Genomic DNA, 18,581 nt, shown 5'->3' on the forward strand with positions numbered 1-18,581 from the left:
ATGTTTCAAACTTCCTTAACCACAGGTGAGGTGCCAGAGGTTGGCCAAAGGTGCTCCCTTGTTGAAGAAAGGCTGGGAGGTTCTGGGAAAGGCTGGGAAGTTCTAGGCTGGTGAGCCTGACATCAGTTATTGTAAAGTATTCCAAGAGCCTGGATATGTAAGTATTTGGACAGACAAGGTCTGATTAGAGATAGTCAAGATGGCTTTGTGCATGGTAGGTTGTTTCTAACCAATCTTATAGAGTATTTTGAGGCAAGGCAGTGGATATTGTCTATGTGGACTTTCACAAGGCTTTTAACAAAGTCCTGTATGAGAGATTGCTCAAGAAAGTACAATTTTTTGGCATTCAAGATGAGGCAGTAAATCGTTTTTGGCATTGGCTTTATGGGAGACACCAAAGAGTGGTAGTAGATGATTGCCTCTCTGAATGGAAGCCTGTGACCAGTGGAGTGCCGTAGGGATCAGTGCCACGTCTGTTGTTGGTTGTCATCTGAATGATAATGTGGATAACTGGATCAGCAAGTTTGCAGTTGACACCAAGATTGGGGGTGTAATGGACAGCAAAATAAGCTAACATGGCTTGCAGAGGGATCTGCATCTGCTAGAAAATGGACTTAAAAAGTGCAGCTGGAATTTAATGCAAACAAATGTGAAGTGTTGCACTTTGGTAGGATCAAACAGGGTGGGTCTTACACAGTGAATAGTAGGGTTCTGAGGAGTGTGGCAGAACAAAGGGATCTGGGAATGAAATTTGATAATTGGCAAGTATGATGTTGTGGGCATCACCGACTCTTGGTTGAAAGAAGATCAGTGCTAGGAGCCTAGCCTGCAAGGATGTATATTGTATCAGAGAAGGGCAGTGTGGCTCTGTTGGTAAAACATGAAAATTAAATCAAATTCTTAGAAAGAGGTGACACAGGATGGGAAGATGTAGAGTCCTTGTGGATAGAATTAAGACACTGCATGGGGTAAAAAGACCCTGATAGGAGTTATATGCAGGACAGTAGCCAGGTTATGGGCTACAAATTACAACGGGAGATAGAGAAGATGTGAAAAGGGCAACATTATGATGGTGGTGGGGATTTCAATATGCAGGTAGAATGGGAAAATTAGGTTGGTGCTGGATCTCAAGAGGGGGAGTTCATAGAATGTCTATGAGATGGATTTTTACAGCAGCTTGTGGTGACTCCACAAGGGAAGAGGCAACAGCGTTGGGTTGCTTGGATGAATCACTGCAGGGTAAAGGAACCCTGGGAATACAGTGATCAGCTGTGGTAGAATTCACCCTGCAGTTTGAGAAGGAGAAGCTAAAATTAGGTGTATCAGTATTACATTGTAGTAAACGGAATTACAGAGGCAAGAGAAAGGAGCAGGCCAAAGCTGATTGGAAGAGATCACTAGCTGTGATGACGACAGAAAAGCAAGGGCTAGAGTTTCCAGGAGCAATTTGGAAGCCACGGGATATATACATCCCAAAAGAGAAGCATTCTGAAGGATGACAAAACCGAGGCTGAGAAGGGAAGTCAAAGACAGCATAAAAGGAAGAGAAAGGCTATAATATCAGAAAATTCATGGGAAGTTGGTGTTTTCAAAAACCAAGAGAAGGCAACTGAAAAAGCTGTAAGGAGAGAAAAGATTAAATAATAATAGCCAATAATATTAAAGAGGAGAAAAGGTTTTTTTCAGATAAATAAGAAAGATGAGAGTGGATATCAGACCATTGGAAAATGAAGCTGGAGAGATAGTAATGGGGGACAAAGAAATGACAGACAATTTTAATAAATATTTTGTGTCATTCTTTACTGTGGAAGACACTAGCAGTGTGCTAGAAAATGGAGATGTGCTAGAAAAGGGATGAATGTAGCTGCTATTATTAGGGAGAAGGGGACAGGGAAGCTGAAAGATCTGAAGGTGGATAAGTCACCTGGACCAGATGGACTACAACCCCAGGGTTCTGAAAGAGGTAGCCGAAGAGATTAATTTATGAGAATAGTTTAATGGCTCTGGGCCTGTAATTGCCTGAATTTAGAAGAACGGGGTGGGGTGGGGGAGAGATCTCATTGAAGCCTAAGGTAGAGTGGATGTGGAGAGGATGTTTCTTATAGTGGGGCAGTCTAAGGCCAGAGGGCACAGATAGAGTGGATGTGGAGAGGATGTTTCCTATAGTGGGGCAGTCTAGGGCCAGAGGGCACAGATAGTGGATGTGGAGAGGATGTTTCCTATAGTGGGGCAGTCTAGGGCCAGAGGGCACAGCCCTTGGTTGTCCAAGATGAAGAGGAGTTTCTTTAACTAGAGAATGGTGAATGTGAATTTATTGCCACAAGTGGCTGTGGAGGCCAAATCCTTGGACATACAGTGGATTCTGGTTAATTAGGATACATCAGGACTGGTACATTTTGGCCCAAATTAGCCAAAGTTTTATGGAAATAGTTAAAAAGTTGCAAAAAAGACAATCTACTGTTTACATGAGTAACAGATAATATATTTACATAAGATACTGAACAAGTTGGAACACTACATTACTATTGTACTCTAAAACTGTGTAAATGATCTAAATCAGTGCAGACAATGGACTGCCTTCAAACAATGCTGTTGACAATTGCATCCTCCAATCTTCATTTTTGTTGTAACATTCAAGATGATTGTCAATACCTTCAAACTCATTGTAATTCCTAACTTTTTGAAGTAGTGTTTCATTTACACTGGGCCATTTCTGGTATCTCTAAGTCTGAATGCTTGAAACCACAGTGAACAAAACCGTTATGAATTCTGATTTCTGAATTCTGAATTATGGGTTATTTCTCCCCAGCTATCAGTGACAGAAATCGCTGCTTTTTGAACACAAGCACATACAACTGACGCTATTTAGAAACTGCTCACTCTAGCCACAGGGTAGGGTCTAACAGCCACATAAGTGGACACGATTGCTACATGTCAGAAAGTGTTTGGCAATAGACTGTAGTCCCAACTAAGTGGCATACTGTCCCAAACAAAGGTAGAGAATCCTGCCTAGTTTCTGTTCTTTAAGTGTTGTCCCAAACAAGGGTTGTTTAAGTGTTGTCTGCCCTGATTAACTAATGGCCCAATTAACCGAAATCCAGTTCTGGTCACCTACCTACAGGAAAGATGTCAATAAAATTGAAAGAGCACACAGAAAATTTACAAGGATGTTGCTGGGACTTGAGGACCCGAGTTATGGAGAAAGGTTGAATAGGTTAGGACTTTATTCCCTGGAGCGTAGGAGAGAGTGGAGACGATAGAGCTATGCAACATTTTCAGTGGAATCCTTCGGGTAAATGCAAATAGGCTTTCTCCCACTGAGGCAGGCTGAGAGTAGAATTAGAGGTCATGGGTTAAGGGTGAAAGGTGAATAGTTTAAGGGGAATATGAGGGGAAACTTGTTCACTCAGAGGGTGGTGAGAACGTGGAACGAGCTGCCAGTGGAAGTGGTGGATATGGGTTCGATTTCGACATTCAAGAGTGATTTGGATGGAAGGGTTATGGAGGGCTATAGCCCAGCTGCAGGTCAATGGGAGTCGGCAGATTAACAGTCCAGCACAGACTAGATGAGCCTGCTTGTGTATAGTGCTTTTCTATGACTAACTGTGGGTAAAGTCCCCTCAGCTAAGAGAGCAGCAAGGCGGAGGAGGAACTGCACTTACGGGAAAGTATTATGACTGTTAAATAAAACAAGTATACGGCGAACATTAACCCTTGAGTCTGAAACTCCTCCATTTCCCTTTGCAAACTCCATCTGCACTTTGCTGGTCAAGTTCAGAAAACTTTCCTCACACACGGAGTCTATGAGGTGACTTTCTCTCACACGCAGCCAAAAGCTTTCTCACCATCCGTATTCCAGCAACAAGCAACAGGAAGTGATTGACAGCAGCTTGCTACAGGATCACTGCTCTCTCTACTTCCTGATGTCAGCCTCTCTATGTCCTGTGTCACCCGAGAGAGAGAGAGAGACATTCATTCACGTCCAACCAAGGACGCAACATCACTAGAAAGGCTTTCGTCCGTCTCCTCCCATAGACCTGCTTCCACCCAACACTCGTTCCAAGGTTTAGCTGCATTCCATTCAGCAAGGTAAGCTTGTGGTGCCTGGGACAAGGCTGGACAGGGATTTTAAACGGCAGGCGGGAAGGCAGCTGCTGACTGAACAAGCCTAGTTTTAGGATTACCAGCCACCTCTGCGTCCTTTCCCTCTCCCTGGGACAAACAGGCCTGGCCACCTCCTGCAGGAGGAGGCCTTGCTTCTTGAAGGAGTGGGACGTTTTCTCCTGGCTGGGGATGTTTTCAAATCTGTGGTCATTCCGTGTTTGAGACAGAGCACCTGGGGTGGGGGAGGGTGAATCTCTGGAATTCCTCCCTACGGGACCTAGAATCCGGGTTTACTCATGACAGTGATAGAGAAACTTGCAGGTGTGAGATGATTTTAGCGACCTGGGGCTTGAGAGAAACAATGGCAGTGAGTCAGAAATTAAGATCAGAATCACAGGCATATGTTGTGAAATGTCTTGTTCTGTGGCAGCATCACATTTCAACACAGAATAATAAAAACTGAATTACTGTAAGTGTTAAAGGAAACAAACATTGGAAACAGGGAAAATAAAAGTAATGAGGCTCATGGGTTGATTGCCCACTCAGAAATCAGATGGTGGAGGGGATGAAGCTGTTTCTGAATCTCTGAGTGTGTGTCTTCGGGCTGCATTTTCTCCTGAGTCTGATGTGGTCAGACCGAAAGAGGCAGCAGGTGTGTGGGGCCAATTGGCCTTCGAGCTCCTGACTGGTGGTGTCGAGGGTATGTGTTAGGGGCGCTGAGCATCAGGCCTGTTCTGGGGAGTGAAGGAGGAGAGGGAGGGCGGGTGCTTTGCTAAGAGGACAGGCCTGGGCCTGTCCCCTCGAGGAGATGAGCTCCAAGTGGTTTGCAGGCGAGGGCGAGCAGTCGGAACCGAAACCAAGTTGCCATGATGAGGGCACTGGCCAGGGGTGGGGGTGGGGACGGGGGCAAGTGAGGAGCAGTAGGTGTCGGGTTGGGAGTAGGATTGATGTGGGGTGCCTGCTCCCTGCTAACTCTCAGTGGAACTGGAGGGTGGGTTTGAAGCCGGGGCGGGGAATGTGTGGATGGGGTGGATGTAAAGGAGGGAAGCTGCTCGCGGGTCAGCGGTCCAGTGGTTGTTCAATCCATTCAGATGTACCAGCCAGAGTGTCATTGGAAATTGTCCCGTGCTTTAACCCTGGCGTGGGGTTAATGGGTGGGATGCTGGGCACAGCGCAGAGTTCTGCTTGCATCTCTAAATGAACCACATTGACAGACTGATGTGAGAGATGGGGTTGAGGGGTCATCCCTGATAGAGTGCCCATGGACAGGGTCCCTCCTCCTTCTCTCGTGGCCCGGATTGGATCGCGTGAGCCCCTCGGAACAACACGTCACAAAGGCCACAGGATCTCGGAGCAGAATGAGGCCATTTGGCCCATCGAGTCTGCTCCAATTTTCCTCTCAGCCCAATGTCCTGCCTTCTCCCCATGTACTTTCATGTCCTGACCAATCAGCAATCTAAGGATGCGGAGGATTAGACGGTGACGAGCTGTCAAACCCACTGTTTCTGCTTTGGCTGTGGGAGGCAGCTACAATGCAACAGAACAGCGGCCATCAGAAGCAACACGTTCTTCAGCTTTCTTCAACCTCCAAGTACCAACCAACACACTTCTCTGAATTTCAAATTTAAATTATATTGAATATTCAATATCAGCCAGAGGCTCCCAGCCTTCTTAATTCTGTGTACCATGACCATTAACTGTGGATCCGAGGCTAGACACCCTGCTACGAGGAGTTTCTCTCACCCTCCATGTGGATTTCCCACACACCAGAGACAAACAGGTGAATGTTAACTAGTCACACGCATGTAATCCGGCACACTGGCCTATTACCGTGCTGAATCTCCAAATAATATGAATAACTTCCCTCAACTTCTCCAGCTGTAGATGCTTCTGAACCGCCATCCCCCAAGCATCTGAAAATAAATCCCCTCCAATGGGTGTGCACTGGTTCAGTTTATAAATTACTCATTTGTGGGTGGGTACTAGTTTTTATTCAGATAAAATACCATTGGATGACTATAAAGCACAAGGCACTACTTCATGCAAAGAGTCAGAAAATTGGATTTGAATCACAAAAATGTGCTGGGATTAACAATGAACGGAGACTGCGAAATGAACTGCACAGGGTTCAGCAGCTCTGATGTGAAACCGTGGCGTTACAGAATCTGCTTCAGAGTTGCAGTCAGGTTTATTACAGCTTGTGAAATTTGTTCTTTTCTGGTTGCACAACACTGCAACACATAAAAATATTCTAATGAATATAAAAATTATATGGACCGTTCAGAACTTTTTTATTTTACTGAGATGCAGCATGGAATAGACTTACTGGTCCAAGCCAGACGGCCCAGCAACCCTTCAATGACCCTCGCTAATCACAGGACAATCACGATGACCGATTCAGTTACCAACCACCACGTCTTTGGACTGTGGGCGGAAACCGAAGCACTCGGAGGAAACCGGCACAGCAATGGGGTGAATGTACAAACTCCCTATGGACAGCAGCCAGAATTAAACCCGGGTCATTGGTACCGAAAGGCATTGTGCTGACCACTCTTGTACTCTGCCACTCTTGATAAAAGAGACAGCTGTCTCAAGAGCACACGTGCTGCCTCAGCTGATGGGGTCCAGGGACATTCTGGAAATTAATACCGAACACACAACCACAGCATGGGTGGAGGACATTCCCAATGCCTCCTTTCACCACCACAGTCCAGAAGGCAGCAGTCTGCTGTCGCTAACAATGCAGGGGTCTTGGTACTGCCTGTCCCAGAGAGAGACAGCACCCCAGATGTCTGAGAAATGTCTGGGTCATATTGATCAAGCAGTTGTGGGACCCAATCCTACACCCTTTCCTGTCTCTGTAACCCCCTTCAATCCAATCCTATACCCCTTCCTGTCTCTGTAACCTCCTCCAACCCAATACTACACCCCTTCCTATCTCTGTAACCCCCTCCAACCCAATCTTACAACCCTTCCTGTCTCTGTAACCCCCTCCAACCCCATCCCAATCCTACACACATTCTTTTCTCTGTAACCCCTTTAACCCCCACCCCAGTGCTATACCCCTTCCTGTCTCTGTAACCCCCTCCAACCCAATCCTACACCCCTTCCTGTCTCTGTAACCCTCTCCACATGCCCCCCAATCCTACACCCGTTCCTGTCTCTGTAATCTCCTCCACCTCCACCCCAATCCTACACCCATTCCTGTCTCTGTAACCCCCTCCATGTCCACAACAATCCTACACCCCCTTCCTGTCTCTTTAACCCCCTATGGACCCTACACCTTTCTTCAGCAGCTACATCCCTCTATTTCTCTGCAGTTGACTCAGCTCCTACACCTCTCCCTGTCTCTGTAACCCCCTCCAGACCCTAAAGCACTCTCTGTTCTCTGTTACCCTCTCCTCTCCTACACCTCTCCCTGTCTCTGTAACCCCCTCCAGACCCTAAAGCACTCTCTGTTCTCTGTTACCCTCTCCTCTCTTACACCTCTCCACATCTCTGTTAACCTCTCCTCTCTTAACCCATCGGTAACCTTCTTCGACGAGCCAGTGGGCTTCACTTGGCTTAAGCGTTCGTTTGGTGGTGGGTGATAAAGGGTGTCTAGCAGTGCAAGCAGGGATGTGTACGTGGAGTGGACTGTGTTAGAGTGGCTAGGCTTTGGCTCAACAGGCTTAGATGGGAATAGGTTTGGGCCAGCTCAGGTGGAGCTTTTAAGTAAGCAAGTTTCTGGTATGTTTTCTTTTTGTTAGTATGTAGCTAGAATGGGTCCAGATTTTGTAGTGTGTTCCTTGCGTAATGAATGGGAACTCTGGGAGACGTCACATCTGCACGAAGTGTATCAAGCTGCAGCTTTTGCGTGAGGGAACTGAAACTGCCGCTCAATGACCTTTGGTTCATTCAGGAAAACAAAGAGGTGATAGACAGGGTGACTACCTCCTTGTAGCCCCTAAGTTGCAGGAGGCAGTTATCTGGGTGATTGTTGTATGACATGGGCTCTCATGGTCTTCCATCTCTTTTCAATCTGAGAAGTTCTAATGGGTTCTTCATAGCATTTGCCTGTCATCCCTCGAGGCAATTCACGAGTGCTATGCACTTCTTCCATCATTTTTCCCCGACACTGCAAGATGTTCGAGATTCTCTTTCCTTAGTACCTGTCCCAGAAATTCTGGCTGTTGCTTCCTGATTGATGATGCCGGCTCTCTCCTTATTCCGGCTTTTGTTACTCTGCCCTTCCACGTATTTTCATCATTCTTCTCAAAAACCATATTTCTTCAGCTTCGAGTCTTCCCTCATTTTGCTTTGATATTGTCCAACATTCAGTTCCAGACATTAAGGTGGAATGAACATAGCAGCACAACAGTCTGAGTTTTGTACCATGCATTTAGTGATTTCATCCTTTCTAATTTCAGCATCAGCTCTACTGCCAGATGTTATCGTGCTCCCTAACTAACTGAACTTCCTTGTCCCTTTAGTGTTTGGCTGCCCTCTCTCAGTTCGCATTATGCTTTTCTTTCTTCTTTGTGACAGCCGCGCATTGGGTTAATCCTCTCTTGACACTTCATTTGACAACTTCAACCGGTATTTCTTGAAGCTTCTGGTTAGAAGTAGCGATCAGCACTGTATTGGAGGTTGTTCAGATTATATCCGCCTGTGATCTTGCCTGGAATACTGCTAGTTTCTCTTTGAACCTTCTTGTTGTAGATGTTGAATAGTTCACTCCAAGTACTGAAGGATTCTTATAAGCTCTTCATATCTCAGCTTATCAAAAGCTTTAATGTAATTGATGAAACATAGATATTGGACAGTTTGAACCTCACAAATCATTTGATGGATAAGGATTGCATCTTGTATTCCACTACCTTTGGTGAAGCCACACTGCTCTTGTGCAATCTCTGCTTTCATCTTGACTCATCCATCTGACTGTGGGCATAACACATTCAAGTTGCTCTGGGGTTTTTTGGCAGTAAACCCTGACTTGCTCATTAGACTATCTACCTTTCAATCCAAACCCTTCCAGTGCTTGAATCATTTCTATAACGATGCAATCTGGCCCTGATGCCTTACTCTTTAACACATCTGCTTCCATAGTCAGTGGACCATCCATGATCCTAGTTATTGGCTTCTCTCCTCTGGTATCTTCAAGACTCAAAAGGTTCATGTCATGTGCCACATATGAGGTTGCTTACCAAGTTAAGAGCCCATGGCATTACAGGAAAGCATGATTAGAGCTAATCCTGTGGCTTCTTCTGACCCTGATTTGGGGGAGGGGAGGCTAAGAAGGTGCTACACCCCTCTCCGAGGGTGACCAGCAGGCTAGTGGAGGGATGGACATTCCCCTCAATAATGTATACCACTTTGGATACTTTTGGGGGGGAGTGACCTACAGGAGGAAGACACAGAGAGCAGCTCCCTGTGGCTCAGAAGGGCAAGGGGAGGGGGTAAGAAGAGGGATGCAGGGATCCACAATCAGAGGAGCAGAAAGCAGATTCTGTAGATGTGAAAGAGTCACCCAGATGGTATGCTGCCCCCAGGTCAACAACGTCTTGGATTGGGTCCACAGCTTTCTAAAGGGGAAAGGTAAACAGCTGGATGTCATAGTACATATTGGTGCCAATGACATGGTAGGAAAAGGGAGGAGATCCTGAAGAGAGAATATAGGGATTTAGGTAGAAAACTGAGAAACAGGACCTCCAGGGCTGTAATCTCTGGATTGCTGCCTATCCCATTGTCAGGGAGGGTAAGAATAGGATGAATATGTGGCTGAAGAATGAATTTCTGGATCATTGTGATTTCTTTGGTACAATGCGAGGGGTATCAATATGCTTGTGGGCAGGTTTGCTAGATTTGTTGGTGAGGGTTTAAACTAATTTGTAGGGATGGGAAACAGAGTGATAGGGCTGAGGTCAGGCCAGGAGATCTACAAGTAAACACAGTGTGTGGTGAAACTGTGAGGAAGGACAGGCAGGTGATGGGGCAAAATTACAGTCGTGTGGGATGAGTTGAAGTGATCAAGAAAGGTGATGAATATAGGACTGAAGGAGTTATATTTGAATACACACAGTATTTGGAATAATGTAAATGATCTTGCAGCACTGTTAGAGATTGGCAGGTGTGATGTTGTGAGCTTCTCCGAGTCGTGGCTGAAAGAAGATCATAGTTGGGAGTTTAACATCCAACGATAAACACTCTATCAAAAAGACAGGCAAGTGGGCAGAGGGTGCGGGGTGGCTCTGTTGGTAAAAAAATGAAATGAAGTCCTTAGAAAGAAGTGATATGGGATTGGAAGATATAGAATCGTTGTGGGTAGAGTTAACACACTGCAAGGGTTGACAGACTCTGATGAGGGGCCTCTGAACTGTAGCCAGGGTGTGGGCTGCAAATGACAACGGGAGATAGAAAACACATAAATAGTCTGTGATCCTCTCTGACCCATACTCCCCTTCCTGTTTCTGTAACCCCTCTGGCACCTACACCCCTCCATAGCCCTGTAAACCTCCCCCCCCACTCCAACCCCTACACCCCCTCCTGTCTCAGTAACCGTCTACAGCCTCTATCCTGTCACTGCAAGCCCCTGCAGCCTTGTCTCTGTAACTCCCTCTGGCCTCTACATCAATGAGACCGGAAGACACAAGCAGAATAAGGCCATTTGGCCCCTCGAGCCTGCTTCTCCATTTCATCATGACTGTTCTATTTCCCTCTCAAACACATTTTCCTGCCTTCTCCCCGTAACACACTGGCTAATCCTTACACCCTTTCCTGACTGTCTAACACCTGTAGCCCTTTCACCATCCCTGTCTCTGTAATACCCACACCCCTTCCTGTCTAACACCTCTAGAGTTTTCACCATTCTCGTCCCTGTACACCCAATCAGCCCATCCTACTTTCTCGGAATCTGTAAACCACTCTCGACCCTATGTCCCTTCCTACCTCTTGCCCTACCTCCTCATCGTCTCTGTAACCCCTCCACGTACCCTCATCTCCGTAAGCCACTGTGGAGCCTACATTCCTCCGTGATTCTGTTAACCCCTCTGGACCTTACACAGCTCCCCTTTTCTGTAGTCCCCTCCAAAACTGACGCACCAGGCTATTACTGTATCGATCTCTGGCCCTTACACCCCTCTTAGTTTGTAAACTGCTCCCGTCTCTGTAACCCCTTCTGCACCATACACCTCTTCCTGTCTCTGGAACCCCTGCCCCATACAACATCCCATCTATAACCCCCTGGATCCCTACACCCCTGCCTGTCTCTGTAATCCCATCTGGCCCCTACACCCCTCCTTTCTAAACCCACCTGTCCCTGGGCCCTACACAACTTCCCATCCCTGTAAACTCCTTCAACCATTTCACTCTTCCCCAGCTCTGTAAAACCCTCTGGTTCCATTACCTATTCTGACTCCGTTACCCTGTCTGTCCCTGTCTCTGTAACACCCTCTAGCTCTCTATATCTCTGCAGTGGAAAGCATCATGCCCCTGAACTCACTCCTCACCCTCTGCCTCTCTGAAACAGTGGGACACCTCACCACCCACCGGCCGGGATGGAGAGTGCTCACTCTCGCTCAGACAGGGTCTGATGGCTGTTTGTTTTGCAGATGGAGGGCTTCAGGACGTTTGTCACGATGCTGCGGCAGGCTGTCACCTCCACCCTGAAAGGATGCCAGGTGAGTGCTCAGCAGAGTTTGCCTTTACTTGGGTCAGGCCAGAGACGCGTGCACCCTTCCTGAGGGGGATCCACCCTCTCTGAGCAAGAGCCACTGCCAGCGGCAATATCCTTGTAAACTTGCTCCTGGGGCTGGCGAAATCAGCCATCCGAGGGTCTTGGAAACAGGTGGCAGGAGGATCTCCCCGGACAGACTGCTTGGCAATGTTTAGGGGGTATGTTCGTGCCCGGGTGAATATTGAACAGGAACACGCACAGTCCACGGCGACCTTAGAGGGGTTCCGGGACCATTGGGCTCCGTGGGGTGTAAATGCCATAATCGATAGAGGTGTCAACATTTTGGTGTAATGTGTATTGTCTATTTGTAGTGAAGGAATTGTGTTAGTCACTGTTTTGTATATATTGTATAATTTGTAATAAAGGAATTTTGTACAAAAAAGAGACGTGGCAAGTCCAACCCTCTGGAGTCGTCATGGGCACAGAAACGTGCAACGATCAACAGTAGCCTTCAGTCCCAGACAAGCTTGGCAAGACCGGACTGCTGTGACTTCCCCACACTTGTCCAGCACAGTAAGATCTAACCTCCCCGCAGTGTAGCTGTGGGTCACACAGAGAAGCACAGCAAGATCCAATGACCCTGTGTAGCCGTGGGTCTCACAGAGAGGCACAGCAAAACCCAATTACCTATAGTGTAGGCCCCCCTCAGACACAGGCAGATCCAATTACCTAACATGTCAGCCCCATCCTCTCAGGCACAGCAAGATCCAATTACTCATCATGTAGGCCCCCTCACAAACACAGCAAGATCCACTTACCTACAATAGCCCCCCCCCACCCACATGCACAGTAAGATCTTTATCTACAGTGTAGGCGGCCCAAAGGCACAGCAAGATCCAACTATCTACAGTGTAGGCCCCACCCCCACATGTGCAACAAGATCCAATTATCTACAATAGCCCCCCCCCCCCACAGGCACAGCAAACTCCAATTACCTATAGTCCCCATCTCCACAGGCACAGCAAAACCTAATTACCTACAATAGCCCCCCCCCCACAGGCGCAGCAAGGTCCACCTCCCCAGAAGAGCTATGGTACTCAGGATAGGATGGATGGTAAAAAAGCAAAGATAGCATTCGGTTAGACTGTCAGGAAGGGCAGGCAGATGCGAGGACAAAATTGCAGCCAGCAGGGTGAGTATCAGTGCATCAGGGATGCAGAATCAGAAAGATAGCAAATGCAATACTCAAAGTGTTATATCGCAATTTACGGAGTATGAGAAATAAGGTGAATGATCTTGCTACCCTATTACCAATTGCCAGGTACGATGTTGTGGCCATCACTGAACCGTAGCTGAAGGATGGCTGTAGTCGGGAGCTGAATGTCCAAGGTTACATGTTATATCCAAAATGATTGGAAAGTGGGCAGAGTGGGTAGTGTGGCTCTGCTGGTAAAGAATGGCATCAAATCAGTAGAATGATGTGACATAGGATGGAAAGATGTTGAATCCCTGTGGTTGAGTTAAGAAATTGCAAGGGTTAAAGGACCCAGATGAAAGTTATATACAGGGATCCCAAAAGTAGCTGGGATGTGGACTACAGAATACAATGGGAAATAGAAAAGGCTTGTCAAAAAAGCATTGCTTTGATTGTCATGGGAGATTTTGACATTCAAGTCATCTGGGAAAATCAAGTTGGTAATGGATCCGAAGAGAGAGCTTGTTGAATGCCTATGAGATGGATTTTTAGAGCAGTTTGTCATTGAGCCTACTAGGGGATCAGCTGTACTGGATTGGGTGTTAGGTAATGAACTGGAGGCAATTAGGGAGCTTAAGGTAAAGGAACCGTTAGGAACCAGTGATCACAATATGGTTGCGTTCAACTTGAAATTTGATAGGGAGAAAGTAAAGTCTGATGTAACATTATTTCAGTGGAGTAAGGGAAATTACAGTGGTATGAGAGAGGAGTTGGTCAAAGTAAATTGGAAGGAGCTATTGGCAGGGATGTCAGCAGAGTAGCAATGGTGTGAGTTTCTGGGAAAAATGAGGAAGATGCAGGGCAGATGTATTCCAAAATTGAAATAATACTCAAATGGTAGAATAATACAACTGTGACTGACAAGGGCAGTCAAAGCTATGTAAAAGCAAAAGAGGGAGTATGCACAAAAGCAAAAATTAGTAGGAAGACAGAGAATTGGGAAGCTTTTAAAAATGCTGCAGAGAATAACCAAAAGAATCATTAGTAGGTAAAAGATGAAATATGAAAGCAAGCTAGCAAATACTATCAAAGTGAGTAATAAAATTTTTCCAAGTATGTTAAAAATAAAAGAGAAATGAAAGTGGATATAGGACCATTAAAAACTGAGGCTGGAGAAATAATAATGTGGGACAAGGAGATGGCAGATGAACTAAAATTTGCATTTTTTGCATCAGACTTCACTGTGGAAGACACTAGCAATGTGCCAGGTGTTGAAGGGTGTGAGGGAAGAGAAGTGAATGCAGTTACTATTACAAGGGAAAAGGTGCACAAAAAGCTGAAAGACTTTTTATCTGTTCCGGGTAATTAAGTCACCTGGATCAGATGAACTGCACCCTAGGGTTCTGAAGGAAGTAGCGGTAGAGATTGGGCTGGAAAATTGCAAATGCCTCTATACTCTTGAAGAAAGGAGGAAGGCAGCAAGAAGGAAATTATAGACCAGTTAGCCTGACCTCAGTGGTTGGGAAGATGTTGGAGTCAATTGTTAAGGATGAGGAGATGGAGTACTTGGTGACACAGGACAAGACAGGACAAAGTCAGCATGGTTTCCTTAAGGGAATATATTGCCTGATGAATCTGTTGGAATTCTTTGAGGAGATTACAAGTTGGATGGATAAAGGGGATGTAGTGGATGTTGTATATTTGGATTTTGACAAGGTGCCACACATGAGTCTGCTTACCAAGTTAAGAGCCCATGGTGTAACAGGAAAGTTACTAACATGGTTAGAGCATTGGCTGATTGGTAGAAGGCACTGAGTAGGAATAAAAGGATACATCTCTGGTTGGCTGCCAGTGACCAGTGGTGTTTTGCAGGGGTCAGTATTGGGACTGCTACTTTTTATGTTGCATATCAATGATTTAGATGATCAAATAGATGGCTTTGTTACCAAGTTTGCAGATGATATGAAAATTGGTGAAGGGACAGGTAATGTTGAGGAAACAGGAAGGCTGCAGAAGGACAGACAGATTAGGAGAATGGGGAAGAAAATGGCAAATGAAATACAATGTTAAAAAATGCATGGTCATGCACTTTGGTAGTAGAAATAAATGTGCAGACTATTTTCTAAATGGGAGGAAAGTCCAGGAATTTGAGATGCAGAGGGACTTGACAGTCCTTGTGCAGAACACAGTAAATGTTAACTTGCAGGTTGAGTCAGTGGTGAGGAAGGTAGATGCAATGTTAGCATTCATTTCAAGAGGTCTAGAATAGAAGCAGTGATGTGATGCTGAGGCTTTATAAGGCACTGGTGAGGCCTCACCTTGAGTATTGTGAACAATTTGGGGCTCCTCACCTAAGAAAACATGTGCTGGCAATGGAGAGGGTCCAGAAGCGATACACAAGGATGATTCCGGGAATGAAAGGGTTATCAGATGAGGAACATTTGATGGCCTTGGGCCTGTACTTGCTGGAGTTCAGAAGGATGAGGGGGGATCTCATTGAAAGCTTTCAAATGTTGAAAGGCCTAGTCAGAGTAAATGTGGAAATGATGTTTACCGTGGTGGGGGTGTCTAGGACAAAAGGGCACAGCTTCAGGCTGCAGGGGCGTCCATTTAAAACAGAGACGTGGAGAAGTTTGATCAACCAGAGGGTGGTAAATTTATGGAATATGCTGCCATAGGCAACTGTGCAGACCAGATCATTGGGTGTGTTTAATGCAGAGATTGATAGATTCTTGAATGGACCTAGCTTCAAAGGTTATGGGGAAAAGGCCAAGGAATGAGGCTGAGATGGGGAAGAAACGATCAGCCATGATTCAATGCTGGACCAGATTCAATGCGCGAAATGGACTGAATCTGCTCCTCTGTCTTACGGTCATGGGTTCAGACTGCCCCCACACATCCTTGGTGTGCTGTGGCTTCAGACACCAGCTGTCACTAGGCACATCAAGATCCAGCCATCGAGAGCGAACACACACCCATTCAGGCGTAGTAAGCTCCAATTACCCAAAGTAGCCTTAGGCACCACCACAAAGGGCACAGCAAGATCCAATCATCCATAGCAGCTGTGGATTTTCCCAGAGAGGCAGAGTAAGATCCAACTCCCCAGTGTAACTGTGCATCACCCCACACCCCAGTCAGAGACCGCAAGCTCCAACTCCCCAGTGCAGCTGTGGATTACACCCCCCCCAGTCAGAGAAAACAGGATGCATCTCCCCCTATAGCTGTGGGACACCCCCCCCCCAGTCAGAGACAGCAAGATCCAACTCCCCAGTGTAGATGTATCTCTCCCCCTTCCCTCAGTCAGAAACAGCAAGATCCAACTCTCGAGTTTAGCTGTGGGTAACACCCCCCCCAGTCAGAGACAGCAAGATCCAACTCCCCAGTGTAAATGTCGGTCACCCCCCCCCCCAGTCAGAAACAGCAAGATCCAACCCTGCAGTGTAACTAGGGGTCAAACCACCACCCGACAGAGACAGCAAGATCCATCTCCCCAGTGTAGCTGTGGATCAACAACCCCCAGTCAGAGGCAACAGGATGCATCTCCCCAGTGTAGCAGTGGAACACCCCCCCCCCTGTCAGAGACCGCAAGCTCCAACTCCCCAGTGCAGCTGTTGGTCACGCCCCCAGTCAGAGAAAACAGGATGCATCTCCCCAGTGTAGCTGTCGGTCACCCCCCCCAGTCAGAAACAGCAAGATCCAACTCTGCAGTGTAACTAGGGGTCAAACCCCAACCCGACAGAGACAGCAAGATCCAACTCCCCAGTGCAGCTGTTGGTCACCTCCCCAGTCAGAGACAGCAAGATCCAAAACCCCAGTGTAGCTGCGGGTCAACCACCCCCCAGTCAGAGAAAACAGGATGCATCTCCCCAGTGTAGCTGTGGGACACCCACCCCAGTCAGAAACAGCAAGATCCAACTCTGCAGAGTAACTAGGGGTCAACCCCCCACCGACAGAGACAGCAAGATCCAACTCCCCAGTGTTCCTGTGGGTCACCTCCACCCCCAGTCAGAGACAGAAAGATCCATCTCCCGAATGTTGCTGTGAGTCTGCCCCTCCCCAGTCAGAGAGAGCAAGCTCCAACTCCCCCGTGTAGCTGCGGGTCACAACCCAGTCAGAGACTGCAAGATTCAACTCCCCAGAGCATCTGGGGGTCAAAACCCTACGGTCAGAGACCACAAGATCGATCTCCCCAGTGTACCTGCGGGTCAAACCCCCACCCAAAGTCAGAGGCAACAGGATGCATCTCCCCAGTGTAGCTGTGGGACACCCACCCCCATCAGAAACATCAAGATCCAACTCCCCAGTGCAGCTGTTTGTCACCTCCCCAGTCAGAGACAGCAAGATCCAAAACCCCAGTGTAACTGTGGATTACCCCACCCCAGTAAGAGAAAACAGGATGCATCTCCCCAGTGTAGCTGTGGGACACCCACCCCAGTCAGAGACAGCAAGATCCAAAACCCCAGTGTAGCTGTGGATTACCCCACCCCAGTAAGAGAAAACAAGATGCATCTCCCCAGTGTAGCTGTGGGACACCCACCCCAGTCAGAGACAGCAAGATCCAACTCCCCAGCCTATCTGTCGGTCACCCTCCCAGTCAGAAACAGCAAGATCCAACTCCCCTGTGTAGCTGCGGGTCAAATCACCCCACAGTCAGAGAAAACAGGATGCATCTCCCCAGTGTAGCTGTGGGACACCCCCCACAGTCAGAGAAAACAGGATGCATCTCCCCAGTGTAGCTGTGGGACACCCCCCACCGTCAGAGGGCAGCAAGATCCAACTCCCCACTGTAGATGTAATTCTCCCCCCCCCACAGTCAGAAACAGCAAGATCCAACTCTGCAGTGTAACTAGGGGTCAAGCCCCCCACCCCGACAGAGACAGCAAGATCCAACTCCCCAGTGTTCCTGTGGGTCACCTCCCCCCCCAGTCAGAGACAGAAAGATCCATCTCGCGAGTGTTGCTGTGAGTCTGCCCCCCCCCCCCCGCCCCGTCAGAGGATAGCAAGATCCAACTCCCCTGTATAGCTGTGGATCAAACACTCCACAGTCAGAGACAGAAAGATCAAACTCCCCTGTTTAGCTGTGGGTAACACCCCCCCCCCCCGTCAGAGACAGCAAGATCCATCTCCCCAGTGTTCCTGTGGGTCACCTCCAACCCCAGTCAGAGACAGAAAGATCCAACTCCCCAGCGTATCTGCCGGTCAACCCCCTCCCCAGTCAGAGACAGCAAGATCCAACTCCCCAGTATAGTTGTGGATTAAACCCCCGCCCCCTGTCAGAGAGCAAGATCAAACTCCCCAGTGCAGCTGTTGATCAATGGGTGCCCCACCCCCAGTCAGAGGGCAGCAAGATCCAACTCCCCAGTGTAGCAGTATCTCTCCCCCCTCCCTCAGTCCGCAACAGCAAGATCCAACACCCCAGTGTAGCAGCGGTCACCACCCCCCCCCCCAGTTAGAGACAGCAAGATCCAACACCCCAGTGTAAATGTCGGTCACCCACCCAGTCAGAAACAGCAAGATTCAACTCTGCAGTGTAGCAGTATCTCTCCCCCCTCCCTCAGTCGGAGACAGCAAGATCCAACACCCCAGTGTAAATATCGGTCACCCACCCAGTCAGAAACAGCAAGATTC

General features: G+C 47.6%; 1 protein-coding gene across 3 annotated transcripts in view; it reads left to right on the forward strand.

Annotated features, from left to right (window-relative positions):
- The window catches only part of LOC132395791 (coxsackievirus and adenovirus receptor homolog), a 122,173-nt gene that overhangs the window by 62,748 nt on the left and 40,844 nt on the right, over nt 1-18,581 (forward strand). For all 3 annotated transcript variants that reach the window (XM_059972832.1, XM_059972833.1, XM_059972834.1), the window contains one exon: nt 11,694-11,762. In XM_059972832.1, the coding sequence (XP_059828815.1) occupies nt 11,694-11,762 (69 nt within the window). The remainder of the gene's footprint in view (nt 1-11,693; nt 11,763-18,581) is intronic.

The sequence above is a fragment of the Hypanus sabinus genome, chromosome 6, assembly GCF_030144855.1.
Source record: "Hypanus sabinus isolate sHypSab1 chromosome 6, sHypSab1.hap1, whole genome shotgun sequence".
Taxonomy (NCBI): domain Eukaryota; kingdom Metazoa; phylum Chordata; class Chondrichthyes; order Myliobatiformes; family Dasyatidae; genus Hypanus; species Hypanus sabinus.